The following is a 24141-nucleotide window of genomic DNA, read 5'->3' on the forward strand; positions in this document are numbered from 1 at the left end:
GAGTTGACATATCTACAACAGAAGCATGATATAGAGCTATGACTCAAGTCACAATTCAGATTGTTTGGATAAGGTGGCTATTGGGTGAGTTGGGAGTTCCTATTGTTGACAGGACCTTTTTTGTACTCTGATAATATGAGTGCTATTCATATAGCAAGGAATCCGGAATTTCACGAGAGAGCCAAACACATTAAGCTGAATTGTTCTATGAGAATAGAGTTATTGCTTTAGAGCATGTGAGCTCAAATGACCAAATTGCATGTGTTAAAAAAGAGTCTTGTTCAGTCTCATTTTATTACTTTCCTTTGCAAACTTGGGATGATTCCACTACATCACCCTAAGTTTGAGGGGGAGTGTTGGGAGTTACGTGCAATGCTGTATGACTAAATGTATACTCCTTCCTTTGTCTATTTACTTGTATATTTCAGTCTTATTAGGGGTATTCTTGTCCATGTAATATTATGTTGGAGTCAACAATTTCTGTCTTGTAGTGTAGGATGAGGGGACACCCCTCTATATGAATGTATCTTTCTTCTTTTCCAAGCTAATAAAATATGGTTTTTGCTTCTCTCTTCACATTCTCTTTCTCTTGTTCTCTTGATTTCTTGCTCTCATGCCTTAGGGTTCAATAGGATGTACCAAGATAACAAAATTATGCTTTGAGAAATGGCAATTGGGTCTTGAGAGGGCTAACAGATGCTAAGTAAAACAGACACTCCAAGACACATAGGTGCATCCGTGTTGACGTTGTGCAACATGGGTGCGGCAACTAAAGTCCCGTTGTGTTGGATGCAGTCAACCATGCCCATTTCTTATTTGATCCAAAATTGCACTCTATCAATGTTGATCACAACTAGCCTTTTTCCACATATATATATATATATATATATATATATATATATATATATATATATATATATATATATATATATATTAGATAGCATTTCCTATCTTGGTGGGTAAGGAACCCCTTAGTTAGAACCTATAGGCGGAGGTTGTTTTGACCAAATCTGACTCTTGGATCATAGTTTTTTGATGCAGAATATGTTTTTTGAGGTTTGAAAATTTGGTACATTGTAGGTCGTTGATTTTTCAACCCTCCTAAAATCTGACATACATCAGAATAACATGATCCAAAGGTCAGTTTCTACTAAACTTAATATGTAGATCATATCTGAAGGGTCAGATGTGCAAGAAAACTGAAAAAGCAAATGTTACATTTTTTAAAGCAAACATCACCCATATATATATATATGTGTGTGTGTGTCCACTCAATCTGGCGTTAGATGTATTCAGCATGATTTTTTTGTTGCGGATCACACCTTGGATCATCTTTTTTTATGTAAAAATATGATTTCCTAAGTCATGAAATTTTGGTACATTATGGACCATTGATTTTTGAAGACCTTGGGAAACCAACTCAGATGTTGCCAAAACATGATTCAAAACATGTTTTCTACTAAAGAAATTATAGGAAGAAGATTCAGTTTGAAGGGTTTTTTATCCAATTTTGAAGAAAGAGAATTCGAAATCGGGTCGGCAGTCCATCCGCTATTGCTCGCATGCTATCCATCTAAATTAACCCGGTATCCAGATCTCTCTTGTTTGAGCACGACTTCAAGATTGTACTGAAATATAAAATGATTAATCACAACTCAAGTCCTTATTTCTTAAATTATTATTTATTATTATTGTTATTTAATATTCTATATAATAATTAATTCATAACTCTTGTATTATGATTCAATCCCAAGTTGAAGGAAGAACCGAATATTCAATGGTAAATCATTCACTCCAATGAGCTCTTTTTTAAGTCTATTTTTTTTTGGGATAAGTCAAAATGGATCGCTGAGATGATTTGGTATTCGGAGATGGGGGTCAACCCCATGGTAGTAGTGCAAAAGGGAAGGTCAACATGGTAGCTTTCAAATAAGAATCTTACTAGTTATCAATTGTTAAATAACCTCTATCTTGTTGACAGACAGATAGAGGTAGTCAACTGATTGACTTTGTTTGAGATGCTTTGTGGGCACCTAGAACAATGGTTGAAGATCAAATAGAATTTCCTTAAACTTTGAAAAGAATGTAGCATGGAGATAGGGTAGTAGCCATGAGACGCTTACCATTTGTCTCTTGGATGAAGATAAAACTTCCTTTTCTGAAGATGTGACTTAGTTATTTTTAGGCTTATAATTTTTGCTTTTTGCATTTGTGGTGCCTGCGTTCTTCATGTTCATTCATATCAAAGAGTTGGTTGATGTCTGCTTCTTTTATAGTGGTTTAAAAATAGTGAGCCAACCAACACCAATTTGTCATGTGTAATGCGAAAGTTTCCCAAAAGGTTTTTACAAGATTTTTTTCCCAAAGATTGAATCACTATGCGTATCTTGGTTGCCATTAGAAAGGGTGGCCTTTTTTTTCTACTTTTTTCTATTGGGTGGAGACAAAGATCTTAAGCAACTGATCCGGAAACAACTCAAAAGATAAAGTAACAATTCTTGAGAAACCATTAATGGAAAGTGGCTAGTCCATGAAAGCTCCTCACCTTCGTAATCTAGATCACATATGTAAGGTTAAAACTACAAAAAAATTGGAAAAATTTGAAAAAGTGTTTTCTACTATATATATAATCACTAGAGTATGAGAACTGAAATGTGAAAACTAGAAATATGGGCATTTTCAACGCTTTTTTTGCAAATCCAACCATCTAGATGTGTTCGGCATGGTAAATTTGCTAGTAATCAACTGTTGGATCGTGTGTTTTCGATGAAAAATGTGATTTTTGAATGCTTGAGTATTTATTGTGTTCGGCATGGTAAATTTGCTAGGAATCAACTGTTGGATGGTGTATTTTTGATGAAAAAATATTATTTTTGAATGCTTGAGTATTTATGAAGATTATGAGCTGTCAATTTTAAAGCTTTAAAAAAACTCTTTTTTATGCATCGTAATCAGATGATTCAAGAGCTGGTCCTTGTAAAACCAAGCATGTAGATCACATTGGTACAATTAGATTTAAGAGAAAAGAACAAAAAATCTGTGAAAATCATGGTTCACGTTGTAGTTCTCATTATTCTAGTGACTATAGAAGGTCGTAGCTGCTAACCACTTTTCTAGCTAACTGGGCTTTCGAAGAGTCTTTCTGTTTTTTTGTTAAATAGGACCATACGGTGCATTCTACGTGCTTCATTTTATAGGAACTGACTCTTGGATCATCCGATTCCGATACACAGGTAGGTTTTTATAAGGTTTATAAATTTACCGGTCTAAGATTTTCCTAAATGTTCAAGGTTTAAAAGATCATGTTTTTTATAGAAAAAACATGATCTAAGTGTCGTTTCCTAGTAAATTGACCATGCCGAACACATCTGTACTGTCAGATTTGAGTAAAACATGGGAAAACCCCTTTGAAAGCCTAGTTAACTAAAAAAGTGGTTAGCAACTACTTCGGTGTGTGTGTGTGTGGGGGGGGGGGGGTGGGGGGGAGTATTGGTACCCTCGTGAGTAAGGAACCCACTACTTAGAACTCACAGCGTGTGGTTATTTTTGACCAAAATGTTTTTATGGGAGTTGAAAATTTTGGTACATTGTAGGCCATTAATTTTTCTATCCTAGCAAAATCTTACATACACGTAATATCATGATCCATGCACCTAATTCTACTAACCCAAACATGTAGATCACATCTGGAAGGTCATATGTGCAAAAACCATTAAAAAAAATATTGTTTTTCACTAGGGAGTTCCTTACCAACGACGGTAGCAAACATTAACCTTATACCAGGTTCTACCTTAAGCAGGCCCAATCCATCTCAAAATCAGTGTTTGATCTTGGCTCAGAATGAACACTAGGTATATGCTTAACACATACAAGTCGAACGGTGTTTACAGTGAGCAAACCCTTAGTCCAATGTAGTAGACTTGATGGTCAAGAGCAAGTGATCAAATGAGAATGCCAAAATGAGAAGCAGGTCGTTCATGAGATGGTCTCAAAACCTAAAAAAGAGTACTGCTGTGACTGATCAATAGGAAGGGGAGTTTTAGTAGGGTAATGGCATGATGATCTATATGGAAGGGCAGTTTTGTTGATCTTTATATATATATATATATATAAAATCCGTGCTATATATGACATGATGCTAAATGAAATATTTTATTGGATTTCTGGTGTTTTTAGGAAATCTGACTGTAGAGATGTGATCTATATGCTTGTTTTTATAGGAATCATTTCTTGGAGCAATTGATTCTGATGCATGGATATGTTTTTATAATGTTTCAAAAATCAAACAGCCTATAATTTTCATAAGTTTTTGAGTCTCCAAATACCATTTTTTTCATCCAAAATGCATGATCCAAGTGTTGATTTCTACTAAATCAATCATGTTGAACACATCTGTACGGTCAGAATTTTGAAAACACGTCGAAAATCCAATAAAATGTTTCATTTAGCACCAATATTTTGCACAGATCCTGTATCATATTTATAGGTGGTACAAATTCTTGTTTGTATGGATCTATCCACCAAATGATAGATCTAGCTGTACAAATGTGTTTAGCATGGTTTATTTACTATGTTAAAAGGCCTTATCATGTTTAATGCCCCACAAGATGTGAGTCTTTTCTCTAGAACCTGTTTTGTGGGAAAGAGAAAAGAAGAGGAGAAGAGGGCCTGCGACTGTCACAATTTCATTATTGAAATTGTGACCTAAAAACATGTATTTATAATGTTTTGATATAAAATATGGGTCCGGGTCTGGTATAATATCCAGACCCAGAATACAATGTACATTCAGACAAGTGTAATATACAAAACACTATACAAAACACTACTTTTTCACCTCCCCTCAAGTTGATCATGGTCTTGAACCATGAACAACTTGCCTTTAAGCATCCAAAAACGATCTTTTGTCAAGCCCTTTGTAAATATGTCTGCAACTTGTCTTTCAGTATTAACAAATTCAGGCTCGATCTCTTTTTCTTCAACTTTTTGTCTTACAAAATGTTGGTCGATCTCAATATGCTTAGCGCGACTGTGATGTACTGAATTGAATGACATGTCGAGAGCACTTTGATTGTCACACAACAAGGTAGAGCGAGAAATCGTTTCTCCCACTTCAGTTAGTAAATGTCTGACCCCTGTGACTTCGGCAGTAGCAACAGCCATGGATCTATACTCAACCTCGGTGCTTGATCTAGCGACAACCTTTTGTTTTCTACTACTCTAAGAGACTAAGTTTCTTCCAATAAAGACACAATATCTTGATGTAGACCTTCGTTCATCAGGGTCCCCTTCTCAGTCTGCATCACAATATATAGTAAGTTCACACACATCCTTGCCAGACGACTGTGGAGAGTATATCAACCCATCTCCAATGGTCCCTTTCAGATATCTGAGTATCCTCTTAACCGCCTCCATATGGCCAGTACGTGGCGTATGCATAAACTGAGTTACTTGATTGACTGAATAAACAATATCGGGTCGAGTGAATGTGAGATACTGTAACATCCCTATTAGACTGCGATACCTGGTGGGATCGTCACACCGGTCTCCATTATGAGCACCTAGTTTTTGGTCTAGCACACTTGGAGTTCCTAGAGGCTTCTGCCTTGCTGAGAACATCTATCGTATACTTGTGCTGAGTGAGAGTTAAGCTGTGAGCCCGGCTATCGACTTCTACTCCAAGAAAATAACGCAAGGCACCAAGATCTTTCATTTTGAACCTCTGACCTAATAGGTTTTTCACTTCTTTGATGTGATCCTCAGAGTTTCCTGGGATGACATTATCATCCACATAAATTAGTAATAGGGTGATCACATTCTGACTTCTAAAAATGAATAATGAGTGATCCGGTAGAGAGCGTGAAAATTCATACTTATGAATCTCAAGTGAGAAGTTGTCAAACCAAGAACGAGATGTATGTTTTCAAACCCTCTAAAAACGAAAATCTATTTGTAGAGTGGGTATGCTTTATTTTTCAATTAAATTTTGGTTCACTTTTTTGCATTTTGTTGCCATTTTCTCCTATGGGTAATGCATGTCTTTGGATGCTTTTGAAAGAAAACCATCAAATTCTTGTTGTAGGGCTTTCAGTTTTTGTGTTCTAAGGTTGCCTGTGTGGATTCAAAAGTGCACTAATTGCTAGTGACTTCATAGATTAGCTAGTTTTAACATTTGTTTTCCATTGGCCACACTAGATATCTCTGTATTTTACCACTTTCTGCTTTTGCTTGGATAGTAACGTTTTAATACAGCCTCATCTTTTTAAGTACCAGTTTTAGTAATTTTCTTGTTCTCCTCTTTAGCGGATCTATTAGTGCATATTATTACTTGACCAATTTATTCCAATAATTTTAATTTCTTGTCATTCGCATCAACTTCATTTGCATGAATATAAAGCACAACGCTGCAAATGGGTATTATATAAATATGTTACAGAATTAATCAAATGATTTATATATGCAATTTTTGGTGAGTTATGCCATTGGTTCAAACCATAGTGACAAAAGTTTAAAACAACAATTTCTCGGCAGTGAATTTCTTGGGAGATTTTCAACTTTTTGAATATTTCTCGAGTTTTTTTTTTCCAGCAAAATCTCGGATTTTTTTTTTAAAAATCAAATAAATTCTCAAAAAATCTAAAAAATAAAAAATTCAAATAAAATAAAATGTAGCACATACTTTTCCCTTCATTTGGCACAAAGTCAGGATTTTCAAAACAAAGAAACCATAAGGATATACAATGATATTTCACCATCTATGTCACAGGGATTCGGCTAGCAGGGTGGCGCACCCGCGTCGACGCGACTCGACGCGGGTGCGTGTGCGGCACCGGGTGCGGTCAACCCTATCCTGGCTGCGTTGACCGCACCCAGGATCATTTTGGTCCATTCTTGTTTTGGATTTATTTTTTTTTAAAAAAAATTGCCCAAATGGGCTGCGAATTTTTTTTTAAAAAAAGTAATGCTGACAGCTGCTGACAGCAGCTGTCTGTCAGCTGCTGACAGCAGCAGCAGCTGTCAGAACAGCTGCAGCAGTCTGCTGACAGCAGCTGCTGTCAGCTGCAGCAGCTGCTGTCAGCCGCAGCAGCTGCTGACAGCCGCAGCAGCTGTCTGTCAGCTGCTGACAGCTGACAGAGCTGCTGACCCCCTTGATATATATATATATATATATATATATATATTTTACATTTTGCCCCTGCCGCACCCCCGCACCCGGGTTTTTTGGAAGTGCCGAATCCCCGCACCCGCACCCGCACCCGCACCCATGTGACATAGTTCACCATATTCAGCAAAAGCTAGGATTTGTTAACAAATGTACATCAGGACAACTACTAAAGGACATAAACTTGCTTCAAAGGTATACCAAGCTGCACATTGGAACATTATTTTTCACAGAAAAGCACCGCAGGAATTGCAGCACGTTCCTAGGTTCCCTAGAAATTAAACAAGAAAATCACCTAAACATATGCATGGAATTAGATGGAGTAGTAGGTTTAGATGATTCCATTAAGCGTCAATTTTGGGAAGGTTTAGATGGAGTAGTACAAGGGATATCTTATGGAGAAAAGCTTTTCATCGGCGGTGACCTTAATGGACATGTGGGCATTAGTAGTGATGGATTTAAGAGTATCCATGAAGGCTATGGTATAAGAGAAAAAAACGAAAGTGGAGAAAGGATTTTAGATTTTGGTTTGTCCTGTGATATGATCTTAGCAAACACTTGGTTTAGGAAGAGGGAGTCTCACCTAGTAACATTTAAAAGTGGGGTTAATACGAGTCAAATAGATTTTTTCTTACTTAGAAAGAGAGATAGGGGTTGTTGCATCGATTGTAAGGTTATATCGGGAGAAAGTGTAGCTACACAACATAGAGTCCTAATTTTAGATCTTAGAATTAGACAATGCCGCAAAAGTGATAGACATAGGATAGATCCTAGAATTAAGTGGTGGGCACTGAAAGGAGCTAAACAAAGAATGTTTGTAAAGCAGGTAGTTAAGGAAGTTGATTGGTGTCTCAAGGAGGATTCAGAATCAATGTGGAATAAGATAGCAAGTGGCATGAGAAAGGTGGCTAAGGAGGTTTTGGGTGAGTCTAAAGGCGGTGCACCGTTAGGTAAGGATACATCATGGTGGAACGAGGATGTCAAATTAGCTATTAAGGTTAAAAGAGAGTGTTATAGAAATCTAAGAGTCATGATAATGAGAATTTGGAGAAGTATATGATAGCAAAGAAGGAAGCTAAAAAAGTAGTCTGAAATGCGAGGGATAAGGTATATAAGGAGGTTTATGACAAGTTGGATACCAAAGAGGGCGAGAAGGATATTTATAGGCTTGCAAAGATGAGAGATAGGAAATCGAGGGATCTGAGTATGGTTAGATGTATCAAAGATGAAACACAAAGGGTTTTAGTCAAAGATGAGAAGATTAAGGAGAGATGGAAAGATTATTTTGATAAGCTATTTAATGGAAGTCAGTCTCAGGATCTTGGAGACTTGTCCATTCCTTTTCATGAGATGAATCGTGACTTCATGCGCAAGATTCAAAAGAAAGAAATTGCAGAAGCTTTGAAGAAAATGAAATCAAGAAGGGCAGTTGGCCCAGATGGTATACCTATCGAGGCTTGAAAATGCTTGGGAGAGAAAGGTTTAAAATGGTTGACAAATCTTTTTAACAAGATTTGGCGGACAAATAAGATGCCTAATGAGTGGAGGAAGAGTACTTTGATACCTCTATATAAGAATAAGGGTGATATACAAGATTGCACAAACTATCGTGGTATAAAACTCATGAGTCATACTATGAAACTTTGGGAGAGGGTGATTGAGTCTAGGTTGAGGAAGGTTGTCATGATATCGGAGAATCAATTTGGTTTTATGCCTGGAAGATCAACTATGGAAGCTATACATCTTCTTAGACAACTTATTGATAGAAATAGAGAGAGGAACAAAGATTTGCATATGGTTTTTATTGATTTGGAGAAGGCATACGATAGAGTACCTAGGGACGTTCTCTGGTAAACAATGATGAAGAAAGGCGTTTCTCTCAAGTACATTATTATAATTAAGGATATGTATGAAGTAGTAGTAACCAATGTCCGCACTTGTGGAGGGGTGACAACCAATTTTTCTATAACGGTTGAGTTACATCAAGGATCTGCTTTAAGCCCTTTCCTATTTGCTATAGTGATGGATGAGCTTACAAGATCAATTCAAGAAAATGTGTCGTGGTATATGTTGTTTGTTGATGATATTATTTTGATTGATGAGTCTAGAGCTGGGGTTAATGCTAAGTTAGAATTATGGAGACATACATTGGAAGCAAGAGGTTTTAAGCTGAGTATGAGTAAGACAAAATATATGGAATGTCGGTTTAATAAGAAACGAAGTAGTGATGAGAGTGTAGTGAAGCATGGTGAGCAAGAAATACCGGTGGATGATTGTTTCAAATATTTGGGATCTATCATTCAAAAGTATGGAGAAATTGATGGAGATGTAAATCATAGGATAAAGGTTGGGTGGATGAAATTAAAAAGTGCATCTGGAGTGTTGTGCGATCATAGAATGCCATTGCGGTTGAAGAAAAAGTTTTATAGAACGACTATTAGGCCCGCTTTACTATATGATACAAAATGTTGGGCTGCCAAGAGACATCATATTAAAAAAATGAGTGTAGCTGAGATGCGTATGCTTAGATGGATGTGTGGTAATACAATAAAAGATAAGATTCGGAACGAGGAGATACGTAAGATGGTAGGCGTTGCACCCATTGAAAATAAGATGAGAGAGAATCGTTTACGGTGGTTTGGACATATTCGGCGAAGGCCTAATGATGCTCTAGTTAGAATGATGGAGAAATGAGAAAATATATTAGTTAAAAGAGGTCGGGGTAGGCCTAGGAAGACTTGGATGGAGATGATAGGAAAGGATATGAATGCTTTGAACCTCACCGAGGACATGGCATTTGATAGAAATGATTGGAGGAGAAGGATTCATGTGGAAGACCCAGAATGATTTTCTTTTTTGTTTCATATCGTCGACCCCAATTGTTCTGGGATGAAGGCGTAGTTGTTGTTGTTGTTGTATATGCATGGAATTAGAAAGAGTTTGAGATTGTTAACCCAGTATGAATTCTCAGCTAGTAAGATGCATGTTGATGCAGATAAAATATACATGTTTGGGGAACATGAAGAGAACATGAAAATGATGGTAAAATATCCAAACATTTTGACTCGACCATGAGCCTGAGCACATTTTATTCCAAGGCTCGAGCACTCAAAAGTTTGAGGCCTTCATATGGTATGAAGGATGATCATGTCCTTTCCTTCTTTTATTGTTTTCCTTTCATTTGCCTTTGTTCTGAAAGGATAGCCATGAAACCCTTCCTGGAAGCCTATAAATACCCCTCAGAGCTAAATCATTTTGCAAAAATGATGGTAAAATATTGGACTAAACAATTCTCTGATATTATATGGGATCCAAGGAATTGGATATTGTGTCATATGAAGAGACAAATTCTTTGGTACATCATCCTGATCAATTTCCTCTCTCAGAGCCACAGTTTCTAGGTGTTCTTTTATTTCCTAAAAGCAAAACCTACTCTTTTAAACGTAAAACAGGCCATCAAGTGTGCAGAACACTGCAATAGAATCAAACAGTTGATGGAAGGGGTAAAAAAAAAAACTTAGCGTGGTAGGTAATTGAGACAAAGACACATAGATGAAAAAAGAGTCAAACGAATACCAAGTTACCACATAAATGGAAACAAAGAGTTCGGAAACAAATGTGAGCAAGTCGACCAAAGAGTTCGGAAACAACAACAAATGCACAATGATGAATGCTGAGATGCAGCTGCCAACAACAACAAATGCACAGTGATGCCCAAAAAACAGAAAGATGCACAGTGATGCCCAAAACAGAGAGATGCAGCTGCCAACAGCAACAAATGCACAGTGATGCCCAAAAACAGAGAGATGCACAGTGATACCCAAAACAATCCTTTGTTACATATACACCTCCCACCCATCGACGAATAAAACGCACCTATGGTATGGAAAAGTCAGGAGAGAGATGCACCGGTTACTCTGTTGCAGACTTGCAGTCGTTGGTTGGTTGCAGTAGCCGGCTGTCGCCCCTCTCAGAGCAAGGTTTTTTTATGTTTTTTTGCAAAGGGGACCTTGGGTTTCAAGGGTTTTAAAACTTGAAAGAACTGTGAAAAAAAAAGTGCGACAAACATATCACAATATTATCGCGAGATTTAGTAAATCTCGCGATAATATCGAGAGAAATTGTCACACACAAAAAAGTTCTCGCGAGATTTAACCGTTTAAAACGTCTACAATTTATGTCACATTTTTTTTCACAAGATTTTCGTAAATGTCGCGATATTTGTCACCATGGTTCAAACCATATCTCATCTGTTATATCAATAAAAATTTCATGTATCAGGAAATACGTATGCAGTCTGTTATTTTAGGGAGTTGTTAATGTTGGATATTTCATGTTTGTGGAGCTTTATCCTCTTTCTTTCATTAGGTTCTTATGTTGACTTCCTCCAGGTTTTGCTTAGTCAGTCTCACCGATTTCGTGCTCTGGTTCTTCTTGGAAAATTCTTGGATATGGGGCCTTGGGCTGTTGATCTGGTAATTTAGTTACAATTCTATTGCTTTGTAGACTTTTGCCCATTTTTTCTTTGTTTATTCCTGTTACCTGAAGATATACTTTATCTGTTAGCTTAGGATTGCTTTTGTTCCTTTCCAGGCTTTGTCAGTTGGAATCTTTCCTTATGTGCTGAAATTGCTGCAAACTACAGCCATGGAACTACGGGAAATTCTTGTCTTTATATGGACTAAAATCCTTGCTCTTGATAAGGTAATGCTATTTCAGTGCATCTTCTTTTAAAAGGTGTTGAAGCTCCAAAATTGTCTCAGTGAAGCTGGCTTCTTTCAGTTTAAGCCAATCGATGTGTTTTTCTTTCTTTTTTCCATAATTTAGGACTTTATATTAAAAAATTAGGTGCCTTAATTACAAAGAAATACTTGGGATCTTTCATTTTGTTTTTTTTCTTCTGTTTTAACCTCTAGTCTTGTTATGTTATTCTTTTGAGTGTTTCTCTTGTTTTCTGTTCCTGATTTTGTGGAAATCACCTGAAAGTTTGTTCTCTTTGCAAGTATAGTCTTGTCAGGTTGATCTAGTAAAAGATGGGGGGCACTTATATTTCATCAAATTTCTTGATAGCATGGATGCTTATCCTGAACAACGTGCAATGGCTGCATTTGTCCTTGCTGTTATTGTTGATGGACACCGGCATGGGCAGGAAGCCTGTGTTCAAGCTGACTTAATTGATATATGCCTGCGGCATCTGAACACTCCAAATCCACATGATGTACAGACAGAGCCCCTGCTTCTTCAGTGGCTTTGTCTGTGCTTGGGAAAGCTGTGGGAGGATTTTCCTGAAGCGCAGATTATTGGTTTGCAACTAGGTGCACCTTCAACGTTTGAGCGTCTTTTGTCAGAGCCTCAGCCTGAGGTCTATCCTTCTCTTGGCCTTTAATTGAATACATGTTATACGTTGTTTGTTCCAGGCTTCCAGCAAAAGCCATACAGGGATTATAGTTCATCTTTTGCAGGTCAGAGCATCGGCTGTTTTTGGACTGGGTACACTGCTGGATGTTGGATCCAATTCATTGAGAGATGGTCTAAGATGTGATGATGACTGTGATGATGATGATAAAAGCAAGGTTGAGTTGAATATAGTTCAAAGCCTTTTTGATGTTGTCATTGATGGAAGCCCTCTGGTTAGGGCTGAGGTTGCTGTAGGTATGAGCATTCAACCTACAACTTTTAAATATGTTGATTCTACCAAAGCTTGAATTAAAAGGTGCGGTTACCCATGCAAACACTTATTATGGACAATTTTTCATGCATGTGCATGAAAACATGCTTGATGCATATTGTTTACTTGGACAATCAGATTCACAAAGCCAGCTGAAATTTTACCAGAGTACCACCCATTATTGACTGATTATGCCTCGTATATGGAGTATCCAAACCTGATGAAATTTCATTAATTTTCTTATCTGATTGGGGCTTCCTGTTGGTTAATATTTCTTATGCAGTGCTCTTTCTCTCTCTCTCACTCACACACACACACAGAGTATTATGCTTCTGTTTGTTTGCATGTGGTGTGTTAGTGGGTGGGCCGTTGTATGGGTGCACATATGAGTGGAAAATCCTTTTATCATGAATATATTATACATGTGTGTGCATGCTTGTGTGTATGTGTGGTGTACAGATGGTGTGTAGGTGCACGCATGTGGGGAAAAGTTTTTATATCAAGGAATTTGAAGAGTTCAAAGTTCTCTTATTATGCTATTCTTTTGCAGCTCTGGGAAGATTTGCATTTGGGCACAATAAGCATCTGAAGTCTACAGCGGCTGCATACTGGAAAACACAATCTAACTCTCTGCTAAGTGCTTTGCCATCATTGACAAATATCCGTAGTCCATCTAGTGGCTATGCAGGTTCCTCACAGTTTTTGCATACTGCAAGTGTTGTCTCTTCCCAGATTGGTCCTGTTTTGAGGGTTGGAAGTGATAACACTGCCCTCATTCGTGATGGAAGGACTTCCGCTAGTAGCCCACTTGCTTCTGGAATAATGCATGGTTCTCCATTGTCAGATAATTCTTCTGAGCGTTCTGATTCTGCTATTCTATTAAATGATGCTACCAGCAATGGGATCATTAGCTTTTCAAAGCCAAAGGCAGTGGATAATGCTGTATATTCTCAATGTGTTATGGCTGTGTATGCCCTAGCTAAAGACCCATCTCCTCGCGTTGCTGGTATTGGTCGGCGTATACTTTCTATGATTGGTATTGAACAAGTGCCAACAAATTCTTTGCGGCCAAGTGGAAATATTCAGCACGGTGATACAGCACCTCTAACAACTCCCCTTGCTGGATTGGCTCGGTCATCATCTTGGTTTGACATGAATGCTGGTAAAATCTTTGTCAGATGTCTCTTTAAGTTATTAACACAGCCCATTCGAGCTTCTAGGTCTGCCATTTGATTTGAAAGCTTTTTACGATGTGGACTAGTACATGCACCTCTAGAATATTTGGACATTGTAGATACAAGTTCAAGCTTGTTTATTTTTTATCAGGTCGTTTGCCAATGACGTTCAGGACTCCTCCTGTTAGCCCTCCTCGGCAAAACTACCTGACTGGAATGCGAAGAGTGTGTTCTTTGGAGTTCAGGCCAAACCAACTAAATTCTGCAGACTCTGGATTGGCTGATTCACTTTTAGGGTCTGTTGGGACTTCTGGACTTTCAGAACGTTGCTTGCTTCCACAATCAGCTATGTATAACTGGAGTTCTGGTCACTTCTCAAGGCCCCTTCTGACCTCGGCAGATGAGAATGAAGAAGCCTTGGTGAAAAGAGAAGAGAGGGAAAGAATTGCATTGGATTGTATAGCAAAATGCCAACATTCTCGTGAGCCTTTCGATTTATCCTATTGTTTCATGTTTCAGAGTTGATGTTTACACATAGTCACCTGTATCGTTAAAGGTAATTTCTCGGCGAGGATATTTCTTGGAGAGATTTTCAAAAGTTGATAAATCTCGGGAGTTTAAAATTTTTTAAAAAATATAAATAACAACAAAAAATCCAAGAAAATAATAAGTTTTGTATTATTTTTCTTTCAAAAATATAAAGAAACATGTTCTAAAGGTTTTAAAATCTAAAAGAAACAAAAAAATAGGAAATGCAAACTTAAAATAAAAAAAAGCTCAAAAAACATCACAAAAATTTCATGATATTTTTTATTTGCCGATATTTTGAAAATATCGCGATATATTCCCGATAATATCGACAACCTTGAAATTGCCGATAATACCACAATATTTTCAAAATATCGGCAGATATTGGTGACTGTGTGTTTACATTGGCACCATTCATCCTTGTCTCACTTCTTATTAAACTTTCCTTTGTAATCTCATTTTGTGTGATTGTTGACTTGCCAGCTGTTAGCAAGCTTTGCAATCAAATTGCCAGTTGGGATATCAGGTCCGAGAGCGGCATAAAAGCAATGTTGCTGCAACCCTTCTCTCCTATAGTAATTGCTGCAGATGAGAGTGAAAGAATCAGGTAATATCATGGATGTAAATGTTTTACATTGCCTGGTAGGACATGTAACAGCTATCTTGGATGGTGTTACCCCACCAGACATTTGATCTTTGTGTTCATACCATTTTGTCTATGGCAAGGACAAAACTAGTGATTTGATCCACCTTTGCTGGATGGCATCTCTCTTTGGTTTCCGACTTGCATGGACATTATAATGCACTGATCATCATATAAACTAAAGCTTATTGTCTTATTTTACCATTTTCTCATCAAGAGAGTTTTATTTGGATGGTGTTACCTCACCAAACACTCATATCTTTGCGTTCATACCATTATTTGTCTACGGCTAGGCCAAAACTAGTGATCTGAGCCACCCTTGTTGGGTGACATACCTCTTTGGTTTCTGACTTGCATGGAAAAATTATAATGCACTGATCATCATATAAACTCAAGATTATTGTCTCATTTTGTCGTTTTCTCATTAAGAAACAGTTTTATTTGGATCAAAGATCTTGGTGCCACCAATGTGAATTGAAAAATGAACCAATGGCAGAATAACATAATCACTGTGGAGTACGATGGTTGTTTATATTTGTAAATTTATACATGCATTGCTATGTTGTAATAGACAAATTAAATGTATGTTTGAGGAATTGATAAAAATAGTAGTGTGTTTTAACCTGTCACCTAGGTACGGGTACCACACAGCAATTCCAAAAAATTTGGGTACGGGGACACGGCTATATATATATATATCACATAAATACAAATAAATTCAAAATAAACTGAATATAATCTAAATATATATGCTATATTTGAAATATATATTATATACTGAAAATATAAAGTTATAAACTGAAAATACAATTATAAATTATAAATTAAATACAAACTTGTATGTTCGGAGGGTAAAATGGCGTGTCCGGGTGTCGACGCGTGTCGACACAGGTACAGAGGGCAAAATGGAGTGTTTGGGTATCATAGGTTTTAACACTGTCACATGGATACGGCCACGGGGATATAAGTTTCCAATATGACAACATACATGGGAATTTGGCATGGAATCAAAATGGAATATTCACGTGACATAGGTTTTAGCAAAAGATGTGGTTTTATATACATGTTCATAAAATTAAATGATGCATGTCTTTTTTAATAGTTGGACTCTCATGCGCACACACATGGATATTGATGGGTGGGGTTCATTTTATCCTAGACAAAACTATCCTACATGTTATCCATTAGTCCTTAGGCTGCAAAGCAAGCTGGAAAGGAACTGTCAAATGTTCACAATAGTTTTCAATGGCTTCATGTCTGACTATGGATTGTCCAAACAAACCAAGGTGAAGAGTATGAGATGCCTCTCTTCAATAAAAAACTAACGTCTTTTGACTAGACAAAATCTGTAACGATCCCAAATAATCCTCGTAAAAATAGTGATTTTTTTAAACAATTGCAGAAACAAACCCAAGGATCCGGGGTCTCACAGCCAAACCACAAACAAACTTTGAATTGAATCAACGAAGAATAAGCAAGTTTATTAATCAATAAATAATGTCAAATAAACTGAAAGAGACATAATGAGCCAATCTGTCAAGAAACCCAGAACTAGTCACACAAGGCTTGCAGTCTCCAGCTAGCAACTCAACCCATCACTGAGCACCTCGACCCGTAAAACCGTTTTTTAAAATGGGTAAGAATCAAAATCCTTTGTATGAATTCTTCTAAAAATCCAAACAGTAAGGAAATAACATAAATCAAATTCATGCATAAATTTCAAAGTATTATCACAACAAAAATTCATCATAATCAACTTACCATTCAAGCATTTAAACAAATATCATGCAATAATAATTATCATGCGAGACAGAATAAACATGAATGTATGAACTAATGCTGAATAATAAATATGCATGATTCAATGTATATGCATGAATAACTTATTAAGTTGTTTATTATAGTTGCTTTTGCATGCATGTTCCTATTGAATGCATACAAATTTAGTTTCCACTTTTCCTTAAAGTTGCGGATGCTCAAAACGAGCACCAATTCTTGAAGTTCAAGTTAGGTTTTCGGTTGTAACTCAACACACAATTTATATTTTATTACTGGGTTTCACGTTTGTTCTTCGACCGATATCAGGAATCCTCACATTCCATCAGAATATTAGGAATCCTCACTTAATGCTGGGATATCAATGAAAATCCTCTACTATTGGTGCCACTTTCTTGATATACCAAAACTACACCTAAGTTAACAATACCACTCCCAGACAAAGTGACTGAAATCTTCATAAAATTATCGCCGAAAGGTGAACCACCATATCGGGTTTAGGGTCACAATTGCACGTGGAGTTTTAGTATTCTCATGGTTCTTCAAATCTGCTATTCAAGATTCTCATACTCTGAAAGAGACATCAAGAAAGGTATTAACTTTTACCTTTTTAAAAAATTTCAAGTTCTTTACAAAAGAACTTTTTTGCAAATCCTCATGCAAAACTAACTTCGAGCCCTGACACACCACATTTTAACAATGCAATTAATTTAAGAAAATCATTAATTTTCAAAAATACATTTTGCAATGCATAAATAAAATCAATACATTGGAGCAACACCTACTCTTGGCCCACACGGCTCACAATGGTTCACATTTGACTACCAAAGCATCACAAAGTGATTTATGTATCTTTTGCAAAATTTTAGTGAACATGCAACACACCTTGTTTCAATTCAAAACATGTCTACAATGCAGATTCAAACACGATTCAAACACATCACATGAATGCTCATAAAGCCAATTGCATACAAATGCACATAGATGCTTGCAACACACTTTCTCATAATTAATTTCATGCATAAACACTCTAACATGCACATGATCATAATTATGCAAACATCAAAATAACTTCAGAATGCCATGCGTATGAGATGCACATTTGCAACATGGTATTCGGATGCATAAGCATACAAAACCAATCAAAATATATAATTAGATACATAATCCTGGAATCAACATGAATGCGGGTTTGAACAGAGCAAAACTATTCAGATATATACATGGCACAATAGCAAACCTGATCAGATTGCATATCAACAATCATTGGCAAATCTGATCAGGTTGCTCAAACACCCCTCCATTGGCAGCCTGACTAGATTACACATGCACAGAAGCTACCAAAATTGATCAGATTGCACCTACACAAGTCCGTGGCCCATCTGATTGGGATGCACTTACACACTCACTATCAAATTTGATCAGATTGCACACAGTGCACCACTTGGCAATCTGATCAGATTACTAGTGAAATCAGTGTCAACTCTGATTAGATTGCTTGCGCACAAATAATGCCAAATTTGATCAGGATTACTCACACTAAGCACGTTGGCAGATCTGAAACCAATTCTCAAAAATAACATACAAACATATCTGCAATCAGCACTAAAACATCTTTGTCAAGCCTGGTAACAGTCATCGAGAATAACGTGTAACCAAGACTGATATAGTCAATGAAATAATTATCACATGTTCGAAACTAATAACAATCATCAAATTAATTCTATAGATAAATCCGATAAGAGTCCTCAAAATACATATAATCAGATTTTATAATACTCATCAAGATAATACATAGTCAAATCTAATAACTGTCATCAAATATAAAATCAGATTTGATAACAGTCCACAAAAATAACTTATAATCAAATCTGATAGCAATCAACATAATAACATGAAATCAGATTTGATAACAATCAAGAAATAACATGAAATCAAATATGATACAGTCATCAAGAATAATATATTGTTAGTTTTGATAACAGTCAGACAAAAATAACATATGATCAGATCGGCAAACAGTCAATCAAATTAACACAATCGGATTTGATAACAGTTCACCAACATGACATGTAGGCAAATCTGCAGACCATCATCAAATTAACATAATCAAATTTGATAACTGTCCACTAACATGACATGTAGTCCAATCGGCTGACCATCATCAAATTAACATAATCAAATTTGATAACAGTCGACCAACATGACATATAGGCAAATCGGCATACCATCATCAAATTTACATAATAAAAAACTGATAACAGTCAATGAATTCATGTGTAATCAGATTTTATAACAGCTATCAGTATAAGATAAAATCATATTTGATAACAGTCTACCAAAAATACATATAGTGACATCGGCATACAATTACCAAAATAACCAAATCATAAATTGTTAAGTCATCCCGATAGCTTGGAATCAGATTTGATATGGGTCAACAAAATAGCCTGTATTCAGATATGATAACAGTCAACGAGATAACATAAAAAATCAGATTTGACAACAGTCATCAATTTAACATACAGTCAAATCCGATAGCCGTTATCAAAATAATCACATAGTTAATCCGATTAAATATCAAAACAATGTGAAAACAAGTCTGATCAGCATCAAAAGTAATGTATAAGCAAGTTTGATCAGATTGCACACACGCAACACGTAGACAAGTATGATCAGATTGATCAAACATCACAATATGGTAGATATGATCTTGTCAATGCATATCTATTTTTTTTTAACAAGAACAAGATTCATCAAATATCAAGGTCAACACACACACACACACACACATATATATATATATATATAAAATACCCGATAGGAGTATTTTGATTATTTCACATCATTGTTTCTAGAAACAACTATTGTAATAGGTAGTTTAGGTTTTACCTTTTATTTTTTTTATTTATTTTTCTTCTTTTTTATTGCCTACATTGGGGGTCCCACACTATAGTCATTGGAACCCCCAACGGTCATAAATATGACCGTTGGGGGCTCCCAACGCCTACATGTGAGAGCCTCTAATGGCTCCCTTTTCCATTCCCTTTTTCACTCCTTCTTTGTGTATAAATAGGGGGTTCTCCCCTTGTATTCTTTAAGCTTTTGAGATCTCATTCAATAAAGCTCTTTTGCTTTTTTTATGTGTAGCCTTTTAAAGTCCTCTTGTATTGTCCCTTAGTGGTTTTTTTTCTATGTCTGTCTTGTGACTTTGTGCTTCTCCATTGTTGGACCTTGTGAATGCATTAAGCATTCTTGTATTACATTTTCGCATACTTCATTACATGGCATCAAAGCCATACGATTCTTGGAGTTGAAATCGTGACAACACTCCCTCTTCCTCTTCGCACAATGGAATCCAAGATTGATCTCACCTTCAAACTCAATGGCAAGAATTACATGACGTGGGCATCCGCAATGGAGAATAATCTCAAAGGAAAGAAACTTTGGGGTTATGTAATGGGTTCTATTCCGGAACCTCAACTAAAGCTCACCAAGATAAAAGGAGGTTAAAAAAAGGCTCTTGGGAGATGCTCGCCTCAAGGCCATTGAATAACATCAAAGAAAGGTGGAAGATTAGGAGAGCAATCATGTAAAAAATTCTTGCATGGTTCATGAATAATGTTGAACTCGAGGTATGTGCTAATATAGCTAAATTTCGTAGAGTCAATAAGGCTTGGTTCTTTATGAAGGGTATGTATATACAAAAAGATCTTGCAAGAGCTTATTTTTTGCAAGAAAAAGTAAGAACCACCAAACAAGGTGATTTGAGCATTTAAGATTATTTAGTGCTTTAAATCCTCTATGGGATGAATTAGCACTTTTAGAGCCTAAGTGGGTGGCCATTAAGGATATGAAACTTAAGCAAAAGCAAATGGAACAAGAAAGATTGTTTCAATTTCTATTTGGGCTTCGTCCCAAATTTGAACAAGTAAGATCCTCCCTTCTACATAGATTCGGTCTTCCTCCTATGGAAGATACTATTGCCGAAATTACTCAAGAAGAAACTTGGCTTTGCCTGAGTAAGAGTGTTGATGCGGTCCTAACCGTGTCTAAACCCGGCAACAATGTTAAAACATACAAACCCCGACACTTTGGAAGGCAAGGTAACTATACCAACAATAATAACTATGATGGAGGTAGATAAATGGTTGTTTGTCATCATTGTTATGAGTCGGGTCATATTAAACCCATTTGTCCCAAATTAAATGGAACTTTCAAGTCTAAGATTGCTTCCGTTGAAGAATCAACCACAAAAAAGGAGGATGAAGGCAAGAGTGGGGATCTTAAAGAAACACTTGGATAAATTTTCGTGACTCTTCAACAAATTCTCAAGGCTACATTCTCTACATCGAGTGCAGTCATTGCCTCCACATCACCGCTTGGTACGTATTCTTGGATTTTAGATTTCAGAGCATCTTTTCATATGACCTCCCATGAAAATGTATTAACCGATGTATGCACCAATTAAAAAATATTGTGTCTCTACGACCAATGAAACTTTTAAAAAAATGAAAGAGTATAGGAACTCTAGATCCCAAAAATTCTCAATTTTTTTTGGTTTCAAAAGAGTTCTTCCAAAATTAAACCTAAATCTTTTTTCGGTTTCCCAAATTGCTAATTATGGATGTGAAATTTCATTCTCATCTAATGGTTGCTTTGTGCAGGATCTCCAGTCCCGCAAGCGGATTGGGCATGGCCATATGAAGGGAGACCTCTGCTTTATGGATCATTTGACTCTTCCTTCAAACTCATTTTGTACTTATGTCCAAGACAAAAGTATTTGAAACTTGACATAAAAGACTTAGACATCCAACCTACTAAAAAATGTATCTTTTTTCTTTTGAGAACATTTTTTGTAAAGAAAAAGATATAAATTGTAAAGATTGTATTTTTGAAAAAATAAAGTCTATCCCATTTTCGACTAGAACATTTATTTCAACAAGACCTTTTGAATTTGTGCACTCGGATGTATGGGGTCCATCTCTGGTTATATCTAAAGGTGGTTATTCATATTATTTAACATTTATCGATGACTTTACTAGGTGTGTATGAATTTATTTTCTTAATTTTAAATCGGAAGTTTTCTATTTTTTTAAAGAATTTTGCTTAAAAATTAAAAATCAATTTCAAAGTAATATCTCTATTATTAGATCCGATTTAGATGGAGAATATCTATCCAATGATTTTCAAAATTATCTTAAGCAAAATGAAAATTGTCATCAAAGTTCGTGTCCTAGAACACCTCAACAAAACGGACTAGCGGAAAGAAAACATAGGCATATTATAGAAACACTAGAACATTACTTATTTCTAAAAGTATCCCTAAATTTTTTTCGGCGGAAGTCAATTTAACCTTCACTTATTTAATAAATCGTATGCCATCATCCAAATTGGAAAACATTTGTTCTTATGAAAAACTTTTTAACATGACACCCGGTTTCAATCGCTTACGTATTTTCGGTTGCAAATGCTTTGTACTTTTACATAAAAGAGATAAGTTATCTCCAAAAGCGATTGAATGTGTTTTCCTTGGATACGGTGAAAATGAAAAAGGATATAAATGCTTTGATTTTAAAAATAACAAACTTTATGTTTTCAAAGATATAACCTTCTTAGAAGATGAAAATGGTTTTGAAAATCTTGATAAGAAAGAAAATTTAATATATGTTTTTGTATGATCTTTTTCCAACGAAAGATATGGATGCTAATGATGATTCATTGAATCATTTTGAAGTAATAGATGATACACATCATGAACATTCTAATATTGGAACATCACCGAGTGGTGATGATATCGTTGATAAAAACAAAGTTTATACCCGGCGTGAGTAAAATAGACCTATTAGTGCGTTAGAAAAATTCTCTCAAAACAATGAGTCTCTAGAAGAAGCCTCTTTTAGATGATCTACTAGAGAATTCATTCCCTTAAATAGGTTTGTATCCTATGAAACACTAGCATCTAATTACATGGCTTGCTTAATAGCCTTACACTCTCATCATGAGCCTGCACATTATAATCAAGCAAAAAATATACCACATTGGATTGAAGCCATGAATGTAGAATTAGATGCTCTTAAGAAAGCTAACACTTGAGAAATAATTAGTTTTCCTTCCAACAAGAAATCTATTGGATGCCGTTGGTTTTTTAAAATTAAAACTAAAGTGATGGAACCTTAGAACGATATAAAGCAAGACTAGTAGCTAAAGGCTATTCACAAGAATATGATATTTACTATGAGGAAACCTTTGCACTTGTAGCTAGAATGACTAGTGTTAGGACCTTAATAACTGTGGCATCAATAAAAAAATGGCCTATATATCAATTGGATGTTAAAAACGTCTTTTTTAATAGAAACATAAATGAAGAAGTTTATATGGATCCTTCGCTGGGATTTAACATTGAACAGAAAAAAACTCTTAAACTTTTAAAAGCATTATATGGTCTTAAGCAGGCTCCTAAGGCATGATATGATAGATTTAATGATGTCATAACCAATTTGGGTTTTCGTTCTTGTTATACTGACACTACTTTCTTTGTGAAAAATGCAGGACCTACTATTGTCATTCTCCTATTTAATGTAGATGATATGATTATAACAGGGAATGATCAAATTGGTTTTCAGAATGTTAAAAATATGTTAAAAAATAATTTTGATATGTTTGATTTAAGATTCTTGAGATATTTTTTAGGAATTGAAGTTGCATACTCTTCCCGTAGATATATACTATCTCAAATGAAACTTGTTGCATATATATGTACTAAGTCTAGAATTTCAGATGATAAGAAGGTGAAAACTCCTTAAGTGATCAATGCTAAACTAGGATTGGAGAATGAGACTCTTCTAGAATATCCCACACCCTTCAGACAACTCATTAGGTCTCTCACATATTTGACCATTATCAGACCAGACATTACTCATGCTGTTCACTCTACTAGCCAGATTCAACATGCTCCTGCAACTCTTCACATAAGTGTTGTACTCAGAATCGTCCACTACCTCAAGAATACCATCACTAAAGGGCTATTTCTATCATCATCATCTTCATTAAATTTACTTGCTTATAGTGATGCTGATTGGGGAAGAAACCCTAATGATAGAAGCTCAACTATTGGCTTTTGTGTATTTTTAGGAGATTCTCTGATTACTTGAAGATGCAAGAAGCAACAAAAAGACTCATTGTCTTC

The 24141-nt window shown here is 36.0% G+C and overlaps 1 protein-coding gene across 1 annotated transcript in view; it reads left to right on the top strand.

The window, feature by feature from the left end:
- The window catches only part of RAPTOR1 (Regulatory-associated protein of TOR 1), an 85440-nt gene that overhangs the window by 29653 nt on the left and 31646 nt on the right, over positions 1–24141 (top strand). Inside the window, exons 11-17 of the mRNA XM_090018906.1 lie at positions 11554–11637; positions 11756–11866; positions 12171–12524; positions 12625–12814; positions 13381–13992; positions 14157–14486; positions 15017–15140. Coding sequence (XP_089875032.1) covers positions 11554–11637; positions 11756–11866; positions 12171–12524; positions 12625–12814; positions 13381–13992; positions 14157–14486; positions 15017–15140 — 1805 coding nt within the window. The remainder of the gene's footprint in view (positions 1–11553; positions 11638–11755; positions 11867–12170; positions 12525–12624; positions 12815–13380; positions 13993–14156; positions 14487–15016; positions 15141–24141) is intronic.

Source organism: Nuphar pumila, chromosome 10 (assembly GCF_984573655.1).
Source record: "Nuphar pumila chromosome 10, dmNupPumi1.hap1.1, whole genome shotgun sequence".
In the NCBI taxonomy this organism is placed as follows: domain Eukaryota; kingdom Viridiplantae; phylum Streptophyta; class Magnoliopsida; order Nymphaeales; family Nymphaeaceae; genus Nuphar; species Nuphar pumila.